Source organism: Chiroxiphia lanceolata, chromosome 1 (genome assembly GCF_009829145.1).
Source record: "Chiroxiphia lanceolata isolate bChiLan1 chromosome 1, bChiLan1.pri, whole genome shotgun sequence".
Lineage (NCBI taxonomy): Eukaryota > Metazoa > Chordata > Aves > Passeriformes > Pipridae > Chiroxiphia > Chiroxiphia lanceolata.
The window spans coordinates 62,748,091-62,774,681 of record NC_045637.1 but is presented as its reverse complement, the minus strand read 5'-3'; the positions used below and the strand labels follow the sequence as shown (position 1 = coordinate 62,774,681).

The following is a 26,591-nucleotide window of genomic DNA, read 5'->3' as shown; positions in this document are numbered from 1 at the left end:
CCTTTCTGCCATGCAAAATAAGAGACAGCAAGTTCCCTTTTCTCTTTAGCTGCTAAAATAGGCAACAGAGATGCTCAGTTATGATTGCAATACTAGTACAAGGAATCCAAGCATGCTGCATATCTGACATAATTTTTAGGATATGAGACAGAATTAATTGGGTGATTTTCCAGCAAAACTATCACAGGAGGTGTTTTGGAGATTTCCGTGCTTCCCCACCAGTTGTGAATGCTCAATAACTATGGCAACCATTATTTATTCAGTGAATTCAAGTGGCGATCGATATCCTTAGCCAGCTCCATCAGTGCCCAGCCTAGAATTCCACCAGGAATTTGCAGACACTCTTATAAGAAACTAAAGGCACCTTACTACCCTTTGTTATTTTGATCAGCTGCTGCTTTTTAGTTTATTCATCTTTAAAAGCTCTAAGATAAAAGAAGCCTGGAAGTTAACTATTTTGCTTTGAGTGAGCAAAAGTGAATGGCTACTATGTCATCCATTGCAAAAAACTCATCACTCCTAAAATGAAGGGGAGCTGGGGTTTGTCCCCCTTCAAATACCTTTTTAAAATACTTCAATGATGTTAAATGCATTCCCAGTTCTTTAAGTATAAGTATAATGAATCAGATTTGTGATTCATTAAAAGCAGGCTCTTTACTGGGGAAAGAATTCTGTGTTGTTTGCTCTCAAGGTTTAGTGGACATATTGAAACTACAGAACAAAAATATTCAGAACAAAAATCTCAAATTTGTGATGTTTTGATTTGCCTTTGACTTTGAAATTCACAGGTAAGAACTGGCTTCACAGCAAAGTCATAATAATTCACACATGAAATAGAACTGTGCCAGATAGGGTAATCTAAGAAAATGCAAGTTATATTAATTGTAAATCAATCAGACATATAAAACAATGGCAGCAGTGGATGAGGAGTAACTGTGGCAGTTCTCATGTTTGATGCATTTGAAGTCATCTCCTTCCCTGGCCCTCTCTTGCATTCCTGGCAGCCACCAGCCACATTGTGCCCATTGTCCCCAAGTCTTGTTCCTCTATGCCAGGAGGAGCAAGCTATAGGTATGTTCTCTGCCTGTCCCCTAATGAACAGTGAAAAGAGTACAGTTTTCTTTACTTCTAGAAGCAGGAGTAATGCCTGCACCAGATGTAGTGGTGTCTTGCCCAGGCCTGTGCTTATAAACTCCTCGCTGCCTCCCCTCACCACCTGTTTTGGCTAGGTGCTCTTTACAAACCAATAAAACAGACAGGATTCAATGAAGGCAGTCATAATATGTAAAGGTCTGGTTTTCCACTGATATTCACCCATTTTACACTTTTTTTCAACTCTACTTACTTAGGCAGAGTTGGCTTCTGAAAAATACTTGTCTGGGATCAGAATCAGACATGTGCAGACATGTATGTCTCTGCCCAGAAGCTACTGCGCTCTATCATTTAAGTACCATCAATCTGCCCTGCTGTTTCAGAGCAACACTTGTCCAAACAGTGGCATCTGCTTCAGACATCTTTTTCACCTTGCAGGAATTAAAAACCCTAGGTATTCTAAGTGCCTTGTTTACATTAAAACATGAGAAGTCAATGAATATTTAAAGCCTTTCCAGTAAATGGTGTATAGTGTAATTATGTAAGCCTTAACTATACAGGTCACTGAGAGTAAATACTTAGGCAGATTCTGCCATTAAAAATCTTGGCAGATAAATATTTTATACAGGTTGGAAAAGCTGTAGGGTTTTTTTTTTTGTGTGTTTTTTTTTTTTACCACTAGCCTACTGAGAGAATCTGCAGGACATTAAATTAATCTTGCAGTCTTTGAAGAGTTCCCATCTTTTAATCTGTTTTGTGTCCTAGCTGAGTAAGTGAAGATACTTTTATAGATCTAGGGAGCAGAAATACTAAAATGGATCCCGAACCTGACTATGAATTAGCAGAGTACATTTTTAAACCACTGCCTCAGTAGGTGTGTATGTTGCTACCGAGTATGGAAAATTATCTCTGGCTCTGGAGCATGCACAACTTTATTAATGTTTACAGCCAGAACTAAACAGCCTGTCTTCCACGGACAAGTTCAGAGGGTTTCATAACAAATCATGTCTTTGGTGAATAGCCATGAAATAGACTGATGCAAAACACTATGTATGCAAAGATTATTGTGTTAGTAGCCTTACCTTACATAAAAAATCATGGAAATTCAGAATTAACAGATACTCTGTCCTTGAGCTGCTCTCCACTGCCATAATACTAAAGCAGCCACTGACAAACCAAACTGTCCTCTCTCCTGCGTGAGTTGCCATACAATGGCTTTTGCTACTTGCAAATCTCTACAAAGGTTAATTTCTCATGAGTGGAACTGCCTCAGAGGTTTTCAGTTTTCAGTCCCTAAGGCATCCCTTGTGGACCTACAGAAAGCCAAAGCCATCTATGTGGAAGCCTTTCTGCTGCCATTGCAGTCTCTGGTGTTAGCATCCAACTAGTTTCTGAAGAACATACTTATCTAAGAAATAGCTCCTCTCCTTGGTATACTTGAGGAGTCTTGGTCCTCATTTACTCAAAGATTTAAATTTGATAGGGTTCAAATATCACACTTGCTTGCCTTTTCCACCTTGTCCTGTTTGCACAAAGAAAGACCCACAGTCTTTCTTACACAACCTAGAGGGAGCAGCACCAGGCATCTGTTTTAAATCTGTGCAGTGGCACTGACGCCGATGGCCTCTAATCATTTGCCATCATCCACAGGATGTTTTTATCCACATGGGAATGATAAGGCCAAGATTTATCCCCAGAAGGACAGCTGGTCAAAATGGATAGATTTTCTCTAACTAACTGAGGAGGTGTGTAAATATTATCGTATTCAGACTTTCTTATAATGACAATTAAAAAGGCACGTGTAAAGTGAACATAGGATTTCTCAGCCTTGTGTTTTAGGATACCATTGATTTTTGCAAGAAAAATGGTGATTTATGGCAAAAATGCTGTCAAAGTGACTAATCAAAAGTTTTGCCTCTAAAGCTCTGCAAACTTAGCTCATCCCGGCAAACTGAACACAGCAAGTTTTTTACACTTTCTCCTTTTCCCGGGAAGCTCAATGCGATTCTTTGCTATCATTATGCTGATCAGCAAAAACTCGATAGGAAGAAAGCAAAAAAGCAGGAAAATTTATCACCAGCTGTGCTAATCCCTCTTTCCCTAACTTCTGACACCAGGTAGATCACGGCAGGGTTAGGCAAACTGAGCACTACCTTTATAGAAAGTGCCTCTCAAAGAGTGCAAGCACCTCAAAGAGCTTGAGTACCTCAAAGACCCCTGGGCTTTGCGCTCTGTGTCAGGGTGGGTCACTTTTAGCCCTAATTTATTCCGAGGTCTGATCAGAAATGCAACTGATTAACTCTGCAGACTTAAAATAGGCCTCTTGATTGTCTCAGTTTCAATGTAGTTACATGATTTTCTCTTCCCCCTTCACAATCCTCTTCCCCTTCTATAACTCAAATAAACACAAGGCTCAGTTGCCTACAGCTTTCTGGTTGTCTCGTGTACACACTGTTACACAGGATTGCAACTTGGTACATACAAGAGTCTCCTTTCCTGTAGCAATCTGGCCCATATTTATCCTGCCTAATTCTCAGGCACTTTGCAAGGATCCCCAGCCTAGACACACAAACTTCTCAAGCTCCCCCTAACATCAGTGGAAAGATAGGTATTTTTAGATTATTACAATTTTAGGTGGATGAATCATCTTCTTGAGGTGCCCTGTATTCTGCATCAGGTCTGCAAGGTACCTCAAGTCAGAGTGACCATACAGAACACCATAGTTTGCTCCCTCCTTTGAGAAAACCCCAGCGTAACACACAGACTGCTGGTTGATGTAGAAAGAAAGAGTTCTTGCCTCAGTAAAAGGTGGGAGTGAAAAAGGAGGAGTGAGTACTTTACTTTGATGCTGACAGTATTTCCCTCAGCTAAGTGGCAGGGGGAAGGCAGACAATGCAATCTGGAGGGGTTTTTTTATAACTAGCTCTCCTACACTCCTCCAGTCTGCCACCTGCTATGTAGACCCAGCACATGAAGCACCCACAGCAGAGGATATCCTGGCAAGAGGACTGAAGGATATTTGCTGCTGAAGAATAGGTAAGCCCCTCTTCCAGAGACAGGTTGGACAAATTCATGTTCAGAAGGAACTGCAGCAGCCAGACTCTTTTTAGCCAGACTGGACTCATTACTATTTCTTGGTATGACTGATGGTGCTAAAAATTGTGTTTGTAAACTGGAACAGAAAGCCCAACAGCAGGAAGACAAAAACAAACTCATAATTAATTGAAACCTCACAATATTCTTCAATGGTCTGGTGCCAGTCTAACAAAGCATTAAGAGTGTGAATAAGCCCAATATATACAGTGGTTCTGGGCTGGTCTGTAACACACTTAAAATAAAACATATGCTGAAAGAGCTTGGCTGAATGAGGGCTAGAATGCTCTGTACTCTGCAGCATCCCACTGAGAGCGTCAAGTGGGCAAAACAATAATAGTTTGATGTGGATAGAGAAAGGAAGGGGCAGAGAGGAAAAGCGAATCAACGAGAGAGAGACACAGAAAAAAACCCACTAGAAGTTCTAAAGCAGAAATTAGAGTGTGGCCTTGAGATGATCTGCACTGGACTCTCAGTCTATATTTTCACAATGTTAGAAAAAACCTGTAAAACAGCATTATAAATGGTGATTTGGAAAGTTAAGGAAGCATTTTCAAGTTCAGGCTGAGCTAATATCTGGTAATCTTCAACACTAACCAGTCCAGCATGGAGTGGTTGTGCAGGAACACTTGTGATCCATAAACACGCTAAACTGATAGAAAACGTCCATGTGGAACTAATGACAGAACTCACCCCAAGATGACCAGCACTTCCTTTCCATGTTGGCACTCTTCTTTAGCTCATTAGATCCTACCTACCAACAGAATAAGTGATCCAAAGAAAAAGAACATGACAGAACTAATTTTTTTGCTTTCATGGGGATGTGTGGGTGAGCGTCATGTGTTGTTTCCTAACTACATTCTTCTGGGCGATACTTAAGAGTGACACTGAGGTGCTCTGGAGGAAGTTGTGTCCAGCCTTTCTTAACCAGCTGAAGGAAGTAAAAAAAGAGAAGAGAGACAGAGAGAGGAAGATACTAGAGGAGTACCTTAAAGTACAAAGATGTGTTTTGGCACTACAGTGTTTTATGTTAACTGTTTACAAGACACAATAAACCGGATGTCTCTTCTTTCATTCTGGGTGCTCTTTCAAGCTGGTCTTATCTGAAAGGACTCGAAAATTCAGCAGCAATCTGCCATAACACTTTTCCTTTTAGGCAACATGCTACAAATTTCCAAAAACTAAAAAATAAATAGAAAAAGCACAAATATACGGACTCTCTAATGGATTATATAATGCAAAATAATATGCATTCCTTTAGTTTTACTCAAAGCAAGCACTGTGGTGAACTAGTGAGTCCTGTGATACTCACTAAGTCTCTTGTCGTTCTCTTCAAAATCACTAAAGAGAACAAATTACCATATATGCCTATAACCATGCATCCTATGCTGTCATCTGCAGCTGTGGTTGAGACAGGACATGGAGCTTTGCAGCTCCAAACAAGTCAGCAGGGTTAATTAAAGGTCCCTGGAACTACTGGAGCTGTTACTGCGGAGACGATCTGACATCTCAAAATGAGAGAACAGCCTTCAGTATATCTTGGGACACTGGGAACAGTGGAATGCCTTTTAGTCTCCAAAATTGAATTTCAGATTTATTCTCTCTTCCTTCACTGGGAAACAGATGTTAGTCCTCCCTGTCACTCTTGCAGAATAGAGAGAGAATATGCCAAAGAGAGTGGTGACTCCTCTCACTTTTCTCCCTCAGCGAAACTGCCAATGGCTAGTATACAAGAGGGTTTGTTTTCTTTGTTTGGGCTATGGACAGCATTCATGAAATCAAGAAGAACAAACAGGTCATTATTCCCAGAAGCAATTTCTCTTTATCTAGAGAGACGATTTTTGAATTTGATGCCATCTAAAATACCATACAGTATTAAAATAGGCTATAACTATTATAGATCACAGGGTTATTGTCTGTTCCTTTTTTTGGTTAAACCATCAAGTCATGAACAGTTGTCTAATGCAAAATAAGAACTGGAACAGTCTATGTAATAATCAAGAAAATTTTGCTCAAGCCAGGATTTTTGTTTTGCCATGTTGTTACTAAAGGCAAACAGCTAGATTCACAAAACAGATCCTTCCTGCTCCTTCCTGTCTTGCAGCCTAATTACATGGATATCCATGTGGAACATGGAAGATCCATGGTCAGATTCTCTTCCTGTTGGAATCAGACCAGAGATTGGGCCTTGGGTGTCCCTCTGAGCACCAGCTTGTCCCCAAATCATCAGGCACAACAGCCATTCTGCAGCCCATGAAACATATCAAGTTGTCTTAAGACAAAAGATAGTGATAGTCAATAGTCAGATATCCCATATTCCTTGAAAAGGTCACTCTCTTGGTCTGACTCACAAAAAGGACCTGGACTAGGGTTTGCTAACTACCTATTGCCTTCAACAGTTCACTACAGGGGAAAAGAGTACCTTCCCCAGAGCTAAAGAATGGCATCCGAAACACCCATGTAAATCTAAGCCAAACCTCAAAACGATGCTTAAAAATGTTAAACATTTTAGAATTTTCTCAGGTTTCAGATTTCTAAATTTTCTCTTTATTATTTTTTCTCTTTTGGTAGGACTAGCTGAAAACCAGTACATGGTTTGTCATACTCAAACTGTAGGGAGGAGGCAAGAAGCCATTTCTCATTCTGGGATGCCACACCAGAGGCAAACCTCAAGACTTTCCTGAATAAGAAATTTCAATACACTATTAATGAGAAAGTCTCAAAAGAACCCTGTCCACCAGCACTTTGCGGTGTAGTGTTCTCTTAGCCATAATCACCTGGTTTCTTCTTACAGTTTTTTTTTTTAATATCGTTCATCATTATACAATACCATCCGTTTTCAGGTGACCAAATTTCTGGCTGAGTCCATAAGTTAGCTAACTGCCCTTGGACATCTGAAACCTCTGAATATGTCACTAGAGCTTTGGTCTAATTTAGATCACATGAAAGTATACGCTGTCCTTAAGAGCAAATCAGTAGAGATATACCAGCCTCATGAAATAAAAGAATAAGCAGAAAAGTATATTCATTTTAAACACCATCTCATACAGGTGAGAAAATCAAGAGAAGATTGACAAACAGAAAATTCTAAAACTTTTATGTACAGAAACAGTCTCCTTTTAAAGGCAACAGTTGCTTGCATTTGTTTAGAAACTTCGGGAAGACCAGCAAAATATAGCAAACTCCTGGAAGGCTTATGATCAAAGAAAGGAAGAAATGTGGGCTGTTACCAATTAAAACCTATTTCTAATTATCTTAGGGTGACCTGAGCCAACCACTGGACAACTTTTGGCAAGCAAGCAGTGTCTAACTGAACAAATTACCATGTTAAAACAGGGCATGATTTTGTAAGGAAAGTTAAGTTTTTGTCCAACACATTTGTTTTTTCTACATTCACTTGGCTTGCTAGGAATTCTGTTCATCGACCTGCATATTCTCTGTCTCCAAGAAGATAACCAAGAACACACCACCTATGTCTATCTAAAAAAGACATATCTAATATATAGTAAATGATCTAAATCATTGATATGTGCTATATATATGTGCCTGTATGAACATATGCATGTATGTAAATATATATGGAGAGAGACATAACCTGTCCTTGATTTAGAGATACCTAAATACATACACATACATAAATACATTATGTATGTATGTATAGAGGTATGTATACACATATATGTATGTATTTATAATACATATACATAAATAGGTGTGAACATATGTCAGTGGATGTTTATATACAGGAGTAAAAATATTAATTGAGAATGTTCTTTCTCACTTTAACGTACTACTCATTTCAGAAACTTTTTATACAGAGTAAAGCCAACTCCAAACAGTTATTCTAGTCTTATATGTGTTATCAAAGAAACTAGAATCTGGACCTTAAAGTACCCTTTCCAATTGCAGAAGAAATGAACAGAAATTAATCAAAAAATTGAAAATGCTTTTCTTAAGAAACAAAGAGTTACACACATACACTAACCCTTCACCAAAATGCAGGAAGGAAGCATACTGTGCAAACTCTGAAGCCAAAATCTTGGCCCCACAAATGTCATCAGGAATTGGTCAATTTTAGGTTTTATATTTGTCACTGAGCATTTTATCTCAGTGTTTCCCCAACATTATCTCGTCGCGGATAAAATGAAGACTGCATGTGGTATTGTTCAGCCCACTGCCTGAAAAGTCGTGGATGCCTGAAATGCAGAAGGAAATCAATATCTATCCCAGTGGAGCTTATAGTATCCCTGGGAAGATCCAGCTCAGGGCACACTGAAGCCCTGTCTCACAGTGATGACACAGTTGCACCGTTATACTACCAGCTTTTCTGAAATGAGTGTGAGGCTCTGTGTAGAGACAACTGCTGCTCCAACTTTCACTGTGTCGTTGTCAGACACCCTTACTCCCAGCTACTCCCGCTGCCATCACTATGCCTCTTCTACTTCAAGAAGCCCAAGGTATGCAGTATGTACTTCAAGAGGCTTTGTTGTTTCAGGAATGAGAAAATTACACTTTAAAAGTTTATGCTCCCCTGTTTTGTACCTACTGGCCAGATTTGGCAGATTCTGACATTGGCTTCCTGCTGTTCATCCCAGGAGGCAGAAGGGGCGATATGGTCACGTGCACACCCAAAATCTTTAGTACAGCTGCAGAATGTGACTTTTTTCTCACTACTCTCTGATTTTTCTCTCTCAGAAAAGCAGTGTGTGGAATATCTAGGGTATCCTGGCTACCAAAAGGAGCCTGCCTGCCACATGAAGCAGTTTTTCTGGTTTAGCTACCAGAAGGGATGAGCTATACTAGCTGTATGGCTTTTAGCTCTCGAGCTGCCTTGATATTATTATTCCTACACAGAAGACCTAGCTCTGGGCATTTCATTAGGCTTTTCTGGGAATTCAGCAAGTATTCTGAATATTTTTGTACAAGCTACACAATTTGCTTAGAAGCAGTTTGTTTTTTAGAGGCTATTCCCAGAAAACAATGAAAAGAAATAGTTAGATTGCATTTTAATACAGGTGTCTGATAGCCTAATGTTAATCCATATTTTCAGTGTGGTCATTCCAATACTTAAAAATCATACTCACTTTACCCTGAATATAGCTAAATTAACTGAAATTGCTTGAATCTCCATTAAAGCAAAGCACTGGAGTCTGAAGCTTTCTATTAACAAAGGAGCACTTACCTGTAATCATAGTTAGAGCTGATAGACTTGCTAAGGCTGGGATATCAAGGTTAAGGCTCTTTAAGTTTAAGGAAAAGTCTTTAATAGAGTCGAGCCACTCCCCAAATCCACGAAGGCACTGAAGTCTATGAAGCACAAGTCCATTGCAGAATACAAACTTATCCTCAGCAGTATCAGACCTCAAATAAAAACAATTGAAAAAATTATAAATGCGTCTTCTACTTTACAGCAAAGTGCATAACCAGTATTGAAGCGTCTGTCATTTAAAATCCAAGGCATATTATCCTGAGACATATGTGGGCATTCACGTTTGACAATGTGCTTCTCCCTTGGGGCCAAAGTACAACAAACAAGCTTCTATGATTGCTTACTTCGTAGAGTTATAAGCCTGAGGTTAGCTGTAGCATGTGGTGTAGACTGTCTAATTAGTTAAGATTTTGGTCCTGCCCAAAGGCATAAACAGAGAAGACATTTTACATTAAATACTGTATGTTTGAACCAAAGGAATACTAAGTGAGTGCATTTTGAAATACAAAACTAATAAAAAGAGAGATTCTGCAACTCTCAGCATTTACATAGTATCATCTGCATTTTTCAGATTGTAAAAATTGATAAGGAAAAAACAATGGAAAATGCATGCAATAATGCACCACAATACACATAACAGCTTAAACTCTTTTATATGAAAACCCGTGTGTAAGAGAGAAATTACAGCCAAGTTCTCCTCTCCTTCCCCTCTCCATTGCCAATATCCCCGTTAAAGAACACATGCAAAGGTCATTTTCAACCTAAAGAAACAAGGGCATAATTCAAATCGCCAGTTTGCAATTTTGCCAGTCCCCGAGAGTGTTTTCGGGCAAAGTGTCTTAACTAGTGCTACACTGACAAATAGCTTCTCGCTCTACTAAATGACTTGGCATTAAGAATTAAAACAATCTGAACAAGATTTTAAATCATCTTCAACTCTTTCAAAAGGGACAAAGATGTGCATGTGTAAAAGAATGGGGAAAAGAAAAAAGCTTTCACACTGACGGTGCTTTTCTATAGTTCATGCTTGTGAGTATGAAGCAGACTTGCTCAAATAGTATCTGAGGATCAATTTTGATTACTATGTAAAAAGAATATGGGGGAGGTCAAATAAAATGAAGCACATTAGCGAGACCTATGCTTTCTTTTTAAATCACCTTATTGGGTTTTTCTGCAGTGTAAAACAATTTAAACACACTTTGGAGGCAACATGCTGATTTTTTTGTGCTTTTTTGGTACAATTGACCATGTTCAAAGATAGTGCCATATTTATTCCTTAAAAATATTTAGATGGATGATTTTTCACATCATCTTAAGAGGAAATGAAATAAATAGTTACCTGATGGAGAGTCTTAGTACAAACAGCTCCAAAAAAGCTGATTCTATGAGTAATGTCTGATCTTCTTTTGGGAGGTCAGTAAATCCTGGGATTTTTTCTGCCCAGCCTCTAGTTATGTCAATGGAGGCAGTCAGAAGATTATAGAATTGTTGTACATGTTCTGCATCTGTGCCTGCAGCAGCCTGATCAGTGGAACAGTACTAAAATGAAAGCCACAGAAAGCAACGTTATATGCATTTAAGGGCATTCTGTGAAACATACAGCATTATTTGCCCGACAACATTTCCTTCTGTGGCAAAGCTGGTATTATTAACAAAGACATAAAAAGTAGGTCTACATCTATCTACTTATTTGGCTACCTTCAGGCATTTTGCTATTCAAATATATATTGAAAAATATTTCCATGTGTATAGAAGTATTTTCAAATTTATAACTAAAATATAGTATCACGTTTTAAAAGTACCTACATGCTATTAGTAAACAGAAATAAAAACCTGGTGGGTAGGATAATTTGTGTCACAGTAGAAGAGGAACACTATTTGGCTTACTACAATTTAAACAGTTTTCCCATTGATGAATTTGTCTCAATATGTCAAAAATGCAGATTTCTTCCAAAACCTCTCAAAGTGCATTTTATCTGACAGTGATAGAGACACATAGGATAAATCATGTTTTATCTGACACATGCAGCATTGCTTCATTTGAATACAGAATTGGTTCAAAGTAAACCAGCTGCCCCATATCACCTCTTTTCCTTCAAATTGAAGCATTTGAGGTTCAGCAGAACCTGTTATCCTGCTTATGTGGCCATAACTCTTCCAGGCTACCATTTGACAGTCTCAGCTTATTCAACTTCCCTGTGACACTCTGACAGTTCCCTCCCCACTATCTCCTACTTCGTCATCAGTGGATCCCTGTCACCCCTGTGACACTGCTCTCCTCTCTCTTGGCAGAAAATACAATGGGAGCTTCCGTGGCTTAGTCTGATTCTGTGCTTGGAAAGCACTGCTGGTTTTCTGAGCCGGTGCTGAATAGTGTGGCATTTATTCTAACAACATCCTCACCATCAGACGTCTGGTGGGTTATTTCTGGGAGAGACTTCATACCCACTCTCTCACAGGGACTCAGCCAAAGAAAGGTTAGGGTAGTCTCCATGGCTAAAAGTGTGCAAGCCCTTTGGAAACAATGCAGTTAGGTCTTGAATCTATCAGCCTTAAGGTCACTAGCAACTCCCCAAGCCAGAGTAGAAGCAGAAAGATGCACAATCCTTTCCCAGTCAGTAACAGTGGGCTGGTAGCCTGGGAGGACATTATTATAGCCATGCCACTTGGGCTGCAGATGTCACCCAAGTTGCTAACTGCAACCCAAAAGTCACCTCTGTGCAGGACAGGGGGCAGCAAGCACAACGTCTTGGGTAGCTGTCCTGTTCTCTGCCTCTCCAAGCTGGAGCTGGTTGTTGTTGGCAGGTGAGGGATGAAGGACACAGTGTCAGAGTTGCTGACTGATGGGAGAACCACAGCAATCCTAGAGACCTCTCACCGTATCTGGGGCACCAGTACAAGTCCTTAATGACTCTGTTTTGCTTACCCAGCACTAACAGCACGAGTTTCTCAGGGTAAGCTCCAGCTCACATGCCTAGTCAGCTAGTGAAACACGTGCAATCCTTCTTCTAAAGTACATGTGGAGATAAATTCTGCCCCAGCTACTCCAAAGGATTCTGTGACAGTGAGGCAGGTAAAGGGCACAATACAGAGAATACAGGGAGCAGTGGTAGAAAAATCTGTATGCTGCATCTTTTATATGTCCAGCGCCCCACCTGATTGGAGCATTTGTGGGTGCTCAAGCAGCATGAACCAACTACTCCTGGCACTGGACCGCAGCAAGATGCACTGAGATAATTAGTGGGTAGAAAAAGATAGTTTGATTTTTCAGAGACTATGTATGTTCTGGGCCCTCTTAAAGTGAAGCTGCAGAGCAAGCCTTGACAGAGTTCATTTTGACTCTGAGAGATACATTTTGCTGTGCAGGACTGACCTACGACTCCTTCTTTCTACACAGGGAAACCAAACAGGCTGATGGAAACTCCCACCTCACCTTAGCAGTACACCTCATGTACTGCTAAGGCAACACACATTCTTGATCCTTTGAGCAGTAAAGAGGAAGGAAAAGGAAAGGAAAAGAAAAAAAGTACTGCCCATTGTGAATGGGTTCATTCTAAATATAACTCATCACAACTCAGCACAATTATTCCAGGTGTTAATTTGTTCCCAACAGTTATAAAACATTCCTTTAGCAAAAGTGAGGCAAAGTTTTAACATTTGCTAGTGAAGCTGAGTGCTGCATTATGTCACTTAACTGTGAATGCTACAGTATGGTATGCCCCACATAGGGCTCTGAATTAAATTAAATTCATCTAAAAAAATCATAACCTGTATTTGTTATTATAGTCTAGCCCATGAGAGCTATTGTAGAAGAAAGGTAAAAAATGATATGGAATTGCATAATTTTTAGCTGCTGCAATATGTCACCACTCACTACAAAGAGTCAGCACTTACAAAGAATAGTTAAAATAAAATATTATTTACTTGTAACAGGCTTATGAAGATATAAGTAACCATGAACAATATGTATGGTTCAGTTTTATGCATCAAAATCTGTGGGCTTTTTGCATGATTATTTCACTGAGAAGAGGTGATATTTGACCTAACTTGTGACCAAGACAGCTGGTAAGCCTGCCCTTCGTCAGGAGGTGAAAGTACGGAAGGGCTGCTATCTGCATTTCTAAACCTGCCCTGTGCAAATTGGAGGCAAACCGGGAGAAAGCCAGAAGACAAAGCTCTGCCTCACTCCCTTCCTCAGAGATCCTCTGGGAATTAAATGAAATCCGACTGTTTCCTAAGGAGGGGGTTGCATGTGTAGCAAGCAACATTAACTTGTATGTTGTATCTAAAGAAATTTGAAAAGCCCAATGTTGGGAAGCCCGGTAGCACAACCTAGCTCTACCCGTTGCCTGCTTTCATCAGTCCTTCATCGATGGCTACAGCTGCAAAAGCCTAACAATAACTCCTCTGCACAGAGGAGAAGCTCTGCTCATTTTTCCAAAAGCCAAGATATGTGCTTAATTTTGTGGCTGGGGAACGGGGGATTATTGCCTGAATGCTTCACCCCCCCCTCTGAAAAAGCAACATTTCTACTTAAGCTGGTGTCTATTCTCCATGAATAAGGACGGTAAAATATAGGGTCAGTTTCTCATCTCACTTACTTAAAAGTGTGAACTCAGGGAATTGTACTAGTAAACAGGCGTGAGACCGGACTACAGCCCTTGGCAATTGCCTTTTGAAATCAAGTACCTAAATATACTACTGCTCTGGACTGGTAAGTTAAAACCAGTGCTGAGATGAAAAGCAGCCATGTTCTGAACAGAATTGCTTCCAACATGTTTTGGTGAAATTTTGTAGCTTATGTAATTTAGTTTTTGGGCTGGGTTTTTTTTTGGTTTTTCGTGTGTGTCTGTGTGCGGGGGTTTTTTGGGAGGGAAGGGATAGACATTTCCCTCCGAAATATTTATCAATATTTTTAAGACAGTCAACACACTACAGCTTGTAAACATGAAGACCATGCTAAACATTAAGGTCATATCTGCAGAAGTGTCAGGACTGATTCCAAAGCCAGGTTTCCAGATCTGCCTATTTGCGGCGCTCAGCAGGGTCACAGCCTAACTGAACATGCCATAAGTTAGTCTTCACAGGTACACAATTACTCCTCAAAGGATTTTTTTAGCATGGCAGTGTGTTTATGGCATGTCTTATTTAATTAATCTTGGTTTTTTACACAGCATTTGTTAAGATTTCTCCTAACTTTTCAAAATAAGTATAAGGGTTTATGAAAAATGTAAGAATCTATTAATTTCTTGTAGAATATTTTGGTGTTTTCAGTATCACTGGGCATAACAGACTATTATATATTTTATTGTAAAGAAAAACTTAGATATTAATATGTTCTAACAGACAATCATACTTAATCTTTTAGATACCAAGACTAAATTAATATACTGTCAATCATATGCTTCCTGTAATGTCCAACAGAATTGTTCAGCAATTAAATCTATGGGCTGTTTTCATTAAAAGAGGAATAATTACTGCAGGATAAAGAAAAAAGTCACATAGAAATACATTGTTTTCTTTTCAGTTTTTTGTAAATGCAAAAGAACTTTACATCAATAACTAAATAAAAACCTAAGGTTAGATACTGCTTTCATGGCTTGGGTTAATATATGTCTGCAATTCTGTGGAAACCAGCAGATTTCTGTCAAAGAGCACAGCTTGTCACACATCTTAGTATTAGCAGAATGACCCCCGAGACATTCTGGGTCAGTTAAGGTACATGGAAATTTGGCTAATGCATTCTACCCCTAGAAGGCTGTCAGATGTTGAACAGCTAGATTCTTAATAATAACTTGGAAAATTATATGATTTAATACTTACATATTAGCTTGAAGAAGATATATTACAGCATGCTTAAAATTACTAAATTATATATTTAAGTATAGTCTAAAATAGAATAATGCAATTTTTATATATTGCAATCAAATATGTTTTAGGATTAAATATTACTTAGCAACAAGTGATAAATGGTCAACGTATATATTGTCTGAGTATAGCTTCTATTTTTTACAGTCTCAGATGTAAAAGGGTATTTCATTAAGGGGAAAGAATTTGATCTTATTTTTCCTTAGCACTGTTTTTTTCTTTTCTTATATCGATGTGCCTAAAAAATGTATTTAACAAGCCATTTCAATGCCCTGTATTTTAATAACCATAGAACATTTTTATCAGCTTTCAAAATATTCCATGAACATTTAAATGGTGACTATGATACATTAAAAAACATGGGTAAATAAATATACAAACTCTGGTAAAGCTTTGCTGAGATACTTTTTCAGAATTTTGATTTTAAAAGGTATTTTTTTAAAAATGTGAATTTAACTGAAGAAATATTCATGCTGGGGTATCCAAAGCCAATCCTGGTCCCATTTAAATAATAGCAAAATTCATATTGATTTCAGTAGAAATGGTCTTATTCATCCAGGTCCAATCCATTGCGCAGCCCTTATATCTGCATATTAGGGAAATACTATTAAATTTTAGGCTTCAGAACCTGGAAGTTTGGATATTGGACATATGAATACTGCTCCTGAGTTTGGTAGGTTAATCAATCTCATCGCTAGTGTTTTGGCACAGGCTTTTTGCAACAAGAATGCTCTATTTCTCCACGTATTTTTGCTTTCACTCACCCATCAAATATGCTGCATGTGATTTTGTGATTGAGATCCTCACAGTGAACAGTTACTAACACTAATTTCTACTGCACTTCCTTTCCTCTCATTGTCCACCTGTCACAAAAAGACAATGACTGGCTGGACCAATATCTACCCTCATCCAAATTTCACACTTAAGTTAATTTTAGCAAAAAACAGCCGGCAAGTAGAAAAGCAGTTCACAAATCATTTCTAAGCGGAAAGCAAACAGTGAAGGAAAAGTGAGACATACTCTTGAATAGTCAAGCTCCCTGGGCGTGGAGTCGGTTAAAGCTCGTACGAGGGCATTCATCATGCTGATGGGAGGAGAAGGTGGGGAGGGCTGGGAGGGTTCTTGCTGTAAGGGGCTCTTTGGTTTGGAAGGCAGCCGACCTCTTCTCCCTTTCAGGCTGTCAGTACGGACAACTAGGGGGAGAAAAACCCAAGAGACTCAGTTGTGAAAATACCAGCAAACAATGGATCAGAATGAACACCCTGCTTTTTTTATGGTAGCCAGCACAGCAAAAATAAGGGTGTTCTCCAGTTTCAGCACATGCTCTTGATGCCTTCAATTGCAAAGGAACACAAATGACACCAAAACTGTGTCAGACCTATGACCATAAGCAGCAATGTAGCTGCTTACTGAAAGCCCAGCTGTGTTCCTGGTGTCCGTGCTTTGCTTGCAGCACGTCTGTGTGCCCGTATGTGTGTGCCCATGACATTCCACTGCTGAAAGAAGGCTGAATGTGAAACATAAATTTTAGTGTTCCCACTACCAGTGTGCTTTTTAAATGGCAGAGTCGTTCATTCAAAGTAATTTTAGTTTTCTTGAAGCATTTGAATACAGTCACGCTATACAGCTTATATTATCCATGTCAGTATTTGCAATGGGACTGCTCACACAATATTACTCACATACTTAAATATTTGCAGAATTTGGACTAATGAGTTGATCCTGTTTCCATTTAAATTAATTGCAAATTTACAATCAGCTTATGGGAATGAAACAAGATCCTATGTCAAAATACACACAATCCAGTGCAGCCCCCAGTGAGATAACCGGGGGAAGCCAACAGCATTATCGAGCAGCATCCAAAGTTAATAAAGGAGACATTTTGGCCAGTGTCAAATTATCCTCTTGTGACCTTGCTGTTCTTGAACTCTGAGGCCTATAGTCTAAATATGATAATAAGGGTGAAAAGCAGAAAATCAATATATTACTACATATAGGCATATTTGGGGTAAGTTATGAATCCCAGTACTGTTGAATTCATTGTAAAGACATCCATGTTGACATGTGCATGCGCGCACACACACACACACGCACACAGAGATTCATTAAACATAATATTTCAGTTTCTGGGATGATACTAGCCATAGTCCTTACCTTCTTTAACCATGCCGACACTGAGACACTTCTGAAATCGGCAGTATTGGCATCTGTTACGACGTCTCTTGTCCACTGGACAGTTTTTATTTGCCAGACAAACATATTTTGCATTTTTCTGAACTGTTCTCTGTGAAAATGCAACACAAGTATAGTAAACTGATTGTTTCTTGAGCAACTTAGAACCTGACAAAATGTGTTTTAATTACAACATGAAAAGTGACAGTGCAATTCATATAATTAGATAAAATTAATTTCCTAACACACTAGCCTGCAGGAAAAACAATTTTATTAGTGTTAGCTGCTGACAATGAAAATCATCTAGGATTGTTCTGAAGCAAGTCTCTGGAGACAGGCAACTTTGAATGATAAAATCATATCTGAAATTACCAGGTCATCACATCTACCTTTGGGGATTAGATTATCTCCGCTTTTAATATCCCTTTGGGAACAATTTTCTACTTGGTTCATTCCCTTGATTATTGCTGACCTTATTAAAATAAAATCAAAATGATCTGCAATGTACTTCTCTTGCTATCACTATTGTTAGTCAAATAGCACAATAACTGGTTTGGTTAGCCATTAAAATCATCAGGGAGAAAAAAAAAATGCCAGAAACCCCTACAAAATATGTTTAGCTAAATATTCTGGGAAAGCTAGCCTGACCTGGGGGAAAAAAACCCGACAGATTTATAGTGTAGTTATGTACATTTAATTAACTCTAAAATGATCTTGAAAAATATAGAATAAATTTAAAATATGTAAAAACCTGGTAAGCTTTGGAAGAATATAACAAATGTTGATGCAAAAATGTATTGTGTTTCCACACTTAAAATCAGATATAATAAATAACAATAATCAATAAATAACATCAAAAAAGACATTAACAAGAAAGACAACAGGAACAAATTTATCAACTCAACATTCAATATTAAATTTTCATTCAATATTAAATTAATGCATAATACATAAATTTCATAATTTTTGTTCATTATCAAATAACAGCCCCAATGTACTAAATATAAGAGACACAGCAAATATTGTTCATTGTGATTTGGAGCTGAAAACAGTTTAATTTTGCAGAATAAGCTCTAGATACTGTTACAAATCAGGGATATGCTATTAATTTCCACAGTGGCAGGTTTGGGCTCATAAGAGCTGCTATTTCCAGGTTATTTGTGTTCTCTCTTGTAGTTATATTTAAATAACAAATCAGTTTTATAGGAGATGTATATGTTACCATGTTGTCAAAGGATTATTATTAAGTAACACGGCCAGCTCCACCTACAATAATAAAACAAGTATTGTAAACCCTCCCCACAAATATTTTGGGACTGTTTTTTTTCCTGTTGTATCTTTTACCACAACAGGGGCATGACTGATATCTTAGCAGGAAGGAATGTACCAAATCAAACCCAAATGTATCAAATCTTAAACCTGCTGCCCAGAACCATTCTACCAAAAGTCTATCCCAAGCTCTTCACTTAAGCCATTTTTGAAAATAATGGTGGAATCTGAGCTCAGACTGCTGAATGGAAATTACAAAGCACCCAAATCTAGGAGCAAAAGAGTGCATTCAACTCCTAAAAATGTAAGCACAAAGTTTCCACTGAGAAACTGCTTTAAGTTATTTGTGTTGCTATTCAGCTGCAAAGCTGCCTTCGTTGCAGAGCAGGCACCAGGACTCTGTGTGGTGCTTAGTCACTGCTCTGAAATCAGCTTTCCACTGGTGAGGGCTCACTGGGCTCCTGAACTGAAAGGTAACAACGAGGCAGCAACCAAACGCAACTAGAAGTGCTTGGGTTTGTCCCATGTGTGAAACCAGTTTTTTCCTGGTGCTGACCCACCCTGCAGCCCTCCTCACCCCAACTGCCCCAGGGCAACAAACGGCACTGCTGCCATCACCTAAAACATCCATCCGGTGGACTCTACGCTTTCAGGGTTTCTTTTCTCAATGAAAAACAATGTTTAACTGGACTGGGTGAGTGAGTAAAACCCAGGTCGAATGTACTCCAGGTAGTTTCATTACAGAATAAAAGCAGTTTATAGCTCAGACAGGGGCGACCCGTGCTCTGTTGAAGGATGCTGGCAGGCCAGAGATATGGTTTGCCCAGCTCACTGCCATGTCCTTTTCTCGGCTAAAACTGGCTAATCCTTTTATCCTACAGAGGGCTTGCTTTGGCCTTTTTCAAAAACTTCGGGGGCTGACCATTCCACCCTGCTCGGGGGCCTGAGTTTTAACACACAGTGCCCCTGAACCCCCAGGTCAGGACCAGGAGCATGCAGGGGCAGGTGGGGAGGGAAGTGAGTTGGGGGGAAGTGGGAGGGGAGCGAACGGCAGAGCTCTCACCTTGAAAAAGCCCTTGCAGCCCTCGCACGTCCGCACCCCGTAGTGCTGGCAGGCGGCATTATCTCCACAGACAGCGCAGGTGCCTTCCCCAGATGAAGAGCTCCTGCTGGGTGGAGACGGGAGGCCACTGCTGCCACTTCCGCTGCTCTCACCCATCAGGCTGGAGGTGGCTGCGTTGAGGCCGAGCGGTGAGAAGGCTAAGGAGGCTGGTCTTTTGGCCAGGTGGAGCCCGTAGGAATGGCCCTCCATGGGAGCCTGGCTGGCAGTGGGTCTGTCAGAGCCCAAGGGCAGGCTCAGGGAGGCAGGGTCATAGCACATGTGGGCGGCCGCGGACGGAGTGTGCGGAGGCGAGTGCTTGAAGTGGAACAGAGGGAAGCGTGGAGGCACGGTCTTCATGGGAGTGGCGTCCATCAGGTGGCCAGGAGGCAGGCAGGTCTGCGTGGGCTGCAGCGGAGGTTCGTCCCACAGGCTCTGGTGAGCGGGGAAGCCGGGTGTGGTGGGAGTGGAGGGTGGAGATTGCTTGAAGTACATGGAAGTGCTGGGCATCCCCTCATCTGTGGATGGGGGCAGTGAGGGCTGGTATGGGGACAGCCGGGTGTCTTCCATCTTTATGAGGGGCCTCTGGCCAGAGGAGGCAGATTGCATTTGGTAGAGGCAGGAAGGCTTGAGCTCATAGCTGCCAGAATAACCCTCCATAAAGGTGCTGAAGCTGGGAAGGGAGGTGGTGGCAGTGGCAGTGATTTCAGTACTGCTCAGGTCCATGGTCAGCTTGGCATAGTCAGGGTTCATGATGTCTGAGCTGTACTCCGAGCCATACGCGTAGGTCTGAGATGCATAATTTGAACCGGGTGGTGAAGGACTATACTGCGCTTGCACACAGGGCATATCTGCAAGGGCAAAGGGGGACGTTAACAACAAGCCCAGTGCACCAAAGCCATGGCCTGGGCCCTCACAAACTTCTTTCCTAGAAGTTGTCCCACAATTCAGAGCTCAGTTAAGATATCCAGCTCCCTTTCTCACCTGGACAGAGGGCATGTAAATTAGCCTCGAGCCTTTGCATTTCAACAAGAAATATGCATCAGGGATCGACTAAGCATTAGGTATCAGGGAGCCTGCTCTCATCCAGTCACAGGAGAAACTCAATTTTATACCATTGTCAGTGAGACACTGGTATAAAAGAAGAATCCATCTCAAGCTGCCCTACATCTGCTGCTTAATATACATAGGTGTCAATGAGAATTAGATAAGCAGAATGAAGAGTTTATGACTCTAAATCTATCTCAGTATGTGTGCAATCATGCTGTAAAATTTTCATGAAGGGTAAATGAGATTATCAAATGCATAATATTAAAAATTATATTTATTTTAAAAGAAGAAGCATCTGTAGCGCATATCAGAGGAATTACTCAAATCACAGGGTTTGCTACTCCCGACTTGCAAGGATCAATTTTGCTTACTCAACTCTGGGCCTTTGAAGAATATTTCTGGTCAGTTAATAATTGAAGGTTGCTGTCTAATTAGTAGTTTTAAGGCTTATCCATAGTAGAATGTTCTCCTTAAAAAAGCGGGAGGTACAATGTATCCTTAAATTCGCAAAAATAAAAAGTATGTGGTATTTCTGTTTTTATGGGAAAGCAAGGTTGAGGCCACTAATAGAGTTGTTTTTATCCATTAGTCATAAAAGTTAATGCGGTTCACTGATAGATGGGATGGTTGAAGCAGCACAGTGCCTGGCTATAAAGATCTGATTGTTTTTTTCTTTTACATTTCCTACTGGTCTGCTATTTCATTTGCTGGTCACAGGAAATAATGGACCCAGTTCTGCAATTCATTGAGGTTTGCCTGACTAAACACTGTGAGATTCAATATTTTCAACCCAAATTAAAAGTGTGTTGTGTATTTTGGTTCCAAAGCAGAGGAATAAAATGCGCCAATTAGTATAAATTTTCTCACAAAGAGATAAGTAAATATGGATAAAATGTATATCAAAATTAAGTGCAGTTCATCTCTTCTTAATCATGGTAATTTATATTCCAAAAGTACTTGAGAAGTAATTCATGCTAAAAAAACCCAACAAACCTGCCTTGAAAATAATGAGGTTTTCCTCATTATTTTAAGAACTCCTTTCACTTACAATTTTAAAATATTCACTTGAGTCTGGCATGCAGGAATCCAAATAATTTGTGTTAAATCAACTCTTAATTCTTTCCTGCCCATTTTGCAGATAAACATATTTAAACTAAGTACCAGATTTCAATTATCATGCTGTCACAAACCATCTAGATCTTTCTTCTTCTCAAGAAAATATTAAAAAATGAGAAAAAAAAAAATGTTGCTTTTTCCTGAATTAAGACCTTCCTGCTCATAAATCCAAAAGCTTGAAGAAAAAAGCCGGACAACCCTTTCCCAAGCCTTGCCTCCCAACGTTATTTATATATTATTCTACTGTTCTCTTTTTTTCCCTGTCAATTTCTGTCCATGCCATTCCACGCACACACATTTCCTGGCAAGTCCTATCACTATCATTTGTTAGTTTAAGGACCGTCTGTTAAAACATAGTGATTAGTGCTTAATCAAATAAAAAGGGAAAGAAATTCTTTCCACACCCCTCCACTAAAAACTGACTGAGGAACACAACTGAGTGAGTGGACAGATAATGTGACAAGTGGACATGTGGATTCATGGCTTTATGAAGGAATAAGGCTTTTTTGCTAGCTCACAAAGTGAGCAGGAGTTCAGGGAAACAGATCATTGTGCCTTTTTTCCCTGTATTTTTCTGAGCATAACAGGGTTATGTCACTGAATTCTGTGCAAAGTGGAGTGAAAAAACAGAAGTCTAAAATAAGTCTGATCTGAGGACTGAAAAAATATTCCTAACCTTAAGGTCTGGTCTCTCCTGGCTCTGTGGGACTCCTCCTACCTCGCTCTTTGCCAGCGCACTTGACTAATTCTAACCCCTACTTTTCCACTTAGGGCAGCAGTATTAATTCCCCTGCAAAGCAAATAACCTGGGTTTTTTATCTTCTTTATCCAACAATATTAAAAAAGAGAAAAAAAGCCCCACGAGAGGTGCACTGAACAGCAACCTGTCATCAAAGCCCAAATGAATGGGTAAAAGAATCGGGATAGGGACACTGGGAGCTATTAACATACTTTTCTGCTATCTTTTCGAGAACTTGAGGTAAGGGGTGCCCAGTTTAATGCCAGGCAAGCTGGGCTCCTCAAAAGGACACTAGCACTCCCACCCATCTTCCCTTTAAATCTGGCACGTCTTTGGCGGGGGGCTTGCAACCCCCGCGTGCCCAGGCACGGCATCGCCAAAAGCGCTGTGCCAAAAGGCAGGCTCTTCCTTCATCCTTTTGGGATTTAAACGCCCCGCGACGTCGGGGTCCTATGATGCCAGAGGGACTTGGGAAGGGTAGGGGCCGCGGCAGGAGCTCTCGCAACCCCTCCCTTCTCCCCATCCTCCCTCTCCTTCCCCGGGGCGGCAGCTTACCTGGCGGGTATCTTGCGCGCTGAATGGTGGGGCTGGAGGTGCGGACGGAGGCGGCGGCGGGCGGCTGCGGCGGCGGCGGCGGCGGGGTGGGTGCCGGCTGGGACCTCTCTGCGGGGGCGGGCCCGGGGCCTGGCCTGGGCGGGGGGCGCTCTTCCGACCCGGGCTCTGTCCGCCGGCGGCGGGGAGACAAGGCACAGTCAGGGGGTAGCGGAGCCCAGGGGGTTAGAGGGGCGCCCCCCCCGCCTCCCCCCCGGCGAGGCGCCCCGGGGGGACATGGGGGAACTTTCCCCGCGCTCGCACGGCAACCCCCCACCTCGCCCCGCGGGTGGGAAGGGGGAGCTGGACGGTGAGCGCGTTCCTGCCGGCTCCCGCTCCCTCATCACACAAAAGGCAGAGAGCACCGGGCTGGGACAACGGAGTCGACAGTTTGTTCTCCGAGCGAGGAGCCTGGGGAAGGCAAGAGGACAACCCGGGGCGGAGTGACTACAACAAGCGGGGCATCATCCCCGAGCGTCCACTTTCCCGCGAGAACTTTCTCTTGTTGGGGGGCAGGGACCGGGTGTGGAAGCAGGCTGGAAGTTTCTATTCACGGTACCGGCCAGACGTGGTTACCCTGACATCCCGGCTATCCGCGGTGTCTCCGGGCTGCGCTCCTCCATCGCGGGCGCGGGAGCGCAGCCCCGCCGCCTACCCCCGACCCTCTGGATCCTGCGAGCTCGGCCGGGGCTCCGCGGCAGCACGAGAGATGCGCGGCCGCGCCGGCCCCTGCCTACGGGAGCCGCTCCCCGGCGACTCTCTCTCTCCTTGTCCTTTCTCTTGCCTTCCCCGCGCCCCTCGCCTTTGAACCCCCGCCAGCTCCCGGGATGTTAAGTGCCTGTCAGCTCATCCCTTTTTCTCCCGAGGGTTTTGTTCCCTCCCGAGCTCCTGAGGCGGCTTCCCGCTCGGCGCGGAGCGCCCTAGGGCTCCTCTGCCCCCCCTGAGCCGCCGGTTACCTAGAGACACTCGCTGCGCTTTTAACCACGCAGCACCCCTCCGGGCTGCCGCCGCTCGAGCCAGGAGCGCAGGGCCGTAAGGGCTGTAAATTACGAGGAAATAACTACCCTTGTCAAAGCTCTTTTCTTCCTCCATGCACTTTACATTCAGCCCCGAGTGACACCCCTCCCCACCCTGTAATACGAGGAGGAAACCGTGAAATACTCCATTGTGATTGTGACTTCTTCAGGCGAGTTTCGAAACCTTCATTTACCCGGGAGGGACTGCGGAGGGGGAAGGTCCATTCAATTAAAAAGTTTCGAGTTCGATTTGCACCGCCGGTTAGCTGGCGATTTTTTTTTTTTTTTTTTTGGAGGGGGGAGGGATCGCCCCGAGCCGCACGGTCACTCCAGCAAATATCCACGAGATCGGGTGAGATTCACCTCCGAAGAAACCGTCTGGTCTGGTTTAGTCCATTGTTTTTTATCGGGGCTTGACTCCAGCATACGACGGTCTCCACGGAGGAGAGAAAAATAGGACGAAGAATGTAATCGAGTGAAGCGGCTTGGATAAAAGTTAGCGATTCATTCTCAAACTTTTTTTTTCCTGGAGAAAAAAATCCTATCCCAACACACCAGCCTCCCTACATAAAACAGCGTTTTCCACCCTTTCCCTGGGAAATATCCTCGCACGGAATCCATCGTATCCAAAAACTGCGAGTTAAGTAACAGCGTTTTTAAGTAGCCGCGCTAAGGTGAGCCGCATCTCCGCCCGGGACAGAGTATCGCGATAATGCTGCCCTGATAACCGTCCCCCGACATAATATCACAACTCAGCGCCCGCTCTTTGTCGCCTCTTTCCAAGACTGAAACTTCCTTCGCAGCTATTAAGGCGAGAAGGCAAAGGCGAGAAGCGCCGCTGGGGCAGGGAGCGGGGCAGCGGCGGCGGAGCCCAGCCTCCCCGCACGGTACCGCCCGTGCTGGGGCACCGCGGCCCCTCGTTACCGCTCCTGACCTCCGAAGGGAAAAATGTACATTTCCTAGGAGCAGATGCCCGGCAGACATGCCGAGCAAACATCCCAACTCATTTCAATAAAATATGTCACATTCCAGCAATTACCTCTTGGGCGAGCTCTTCGGGCTGCCGAGGGGGGCTGCTGACTCCCAAAGTGAGATATGCTCAACCTGCCCCGCCGTCCCCATTAGACAGCTGAACTTGTGCAAACAGAACCACTTATTTCCCAAGCGCGGCTAAAGGAAAGAGACAAATTGCTGCCATTCATCACCAGCGCTGTAAACTCCCCGCCGCCGCCGGCAGCATCATTTCCATGACAACAACTAGCAGAAATACCCTAGTACCACCGGCTCCGGCTCCCGCTCCTCTCAACCACAGCCCTCCCGTTTGCGAGGGGCAGCGGTGCCCCGGGCACGACGGGAGTTGCCGAGCCGGCAGGGAGTCTCGGAAGTGGAGCGACAAATGAGCATCCACGGGGAGGATGGGGGAGGTGGGGGGGGGAAGGTGAGGGAAAAGTTTCAGCGAGAGCCCGGCACGGTAGCGCGTCGGCTTGAGCCGCATCGCCCGCCGCCGGCATCTCCCCAGCATCTATCTACCCCGGCGGCACAACTTTCACGGAGTGGGGACACGCCGCGTTGTCCCTCTCCCGTAGCCGCTCCCGCTCACTCGCATACGTACTCGGTTGCTGTGGAGGTTCCGTCTTTACATCTAGTTTGTAGGTGCCCGCTTCCTTAAAGGCGCGTGTAGGCGCTGTCCAGCGGCAGGACCCGAGACACAAAATCCCTCAGACTCCCGGTAGCTGCAGGTCCAGAGGGTGCGTTATCCCGAGGCATGGAAAAGGATTGCAAAAGCCTGAGGAGCCAGGAGCCCGTCCCCGGGCGGAGGGAGGGAGTGAACAGGCGGGCGGGCGAGGGATGCCGAGCGGCCGACGCCGCCGCCGCCGCGATGTGCCTTTGTGTGTGTGTGCGGCGGGAGCCGGGCCGGGACCTGTGCCCGTGTCCCGGTGCGAGTGCCCCGAGGTGCGCGTGTGCCTGCGCCGGAGAGAGGGGACGGAGGCGCCTCTCTGCGCTGCTCTCCCGCTCCCTCTCTCTGAACGTCATTTATGTGAGAGGAGCCCTAGCGGCCTCTCCATAGAGCGGCTGGAATGCGAAACGTCAATAGTGACGCCATGGGAGCCTGACGCTACTGACCCCCCCCCGCCCCAGTGTGTGTGCCGCGCTCCCGCCGCACCGCGCCGAGCCCTGCACAGCCGCGCACAGCCGCGCCGAGGTGCGGAGCCGCCGGCAGAGCTGCCGGCAGCGGGACGGGGTTAGCCGGCCGGCCGGCCGGCCGCCTCGGGGCCG

General features: G+C 43.0%; 1 protein-coding gene across 1 annotated transcript in view; it reads right to left on the bottom strand.

The window, feature by feature from the left end:
* NR4A3 (nuclear receptor subfamily 4 group A member 3) overlaps positions 1 to 26,312 on the bottom strand; it is a 29,638-nt gene extending 3,326 nt beyond the window's left edge. Inside the window, exons 1-7 of the mRNA XM_032685538.1 lie at positions 25,927 to 26,312; positions 23,263 to 23,427; positions 19,767 to 20,653; positions 17,417 to 17,546; positions 16,283 to 16,455; positions 10,734 to 10,933; positions 9,368 to 9,546 (exon numbers count right to left, since the gene is read on the bottom strand). Of these exons, the coding sequence (XP_032541429.1) occupies positions 9,368 to 9,546; positions 10,734 to 10,933; positions 16,283 to 16,455; positions 17,417 to 17,546; positions 19,767 to 20,651 (1,567 nt within the window). The 5' untranslated portion in view covers positions 20,652 to 20,653; positions 23,263 to 23,427; positions 25,927 to 26,312. The remainder of the gene's footprint in view (positions 1 to 9,367; positions 9,547 to 10,733; positions 10,934 to 16,282; positions 16,456 to 17,416; positions 17,547 to 19,766; positions 20,654 to 23,262; positions 23,428 to 25,926) is intronic.
* Positions 26,313 to 26,591: the final 279 nt, after the last annotated feature.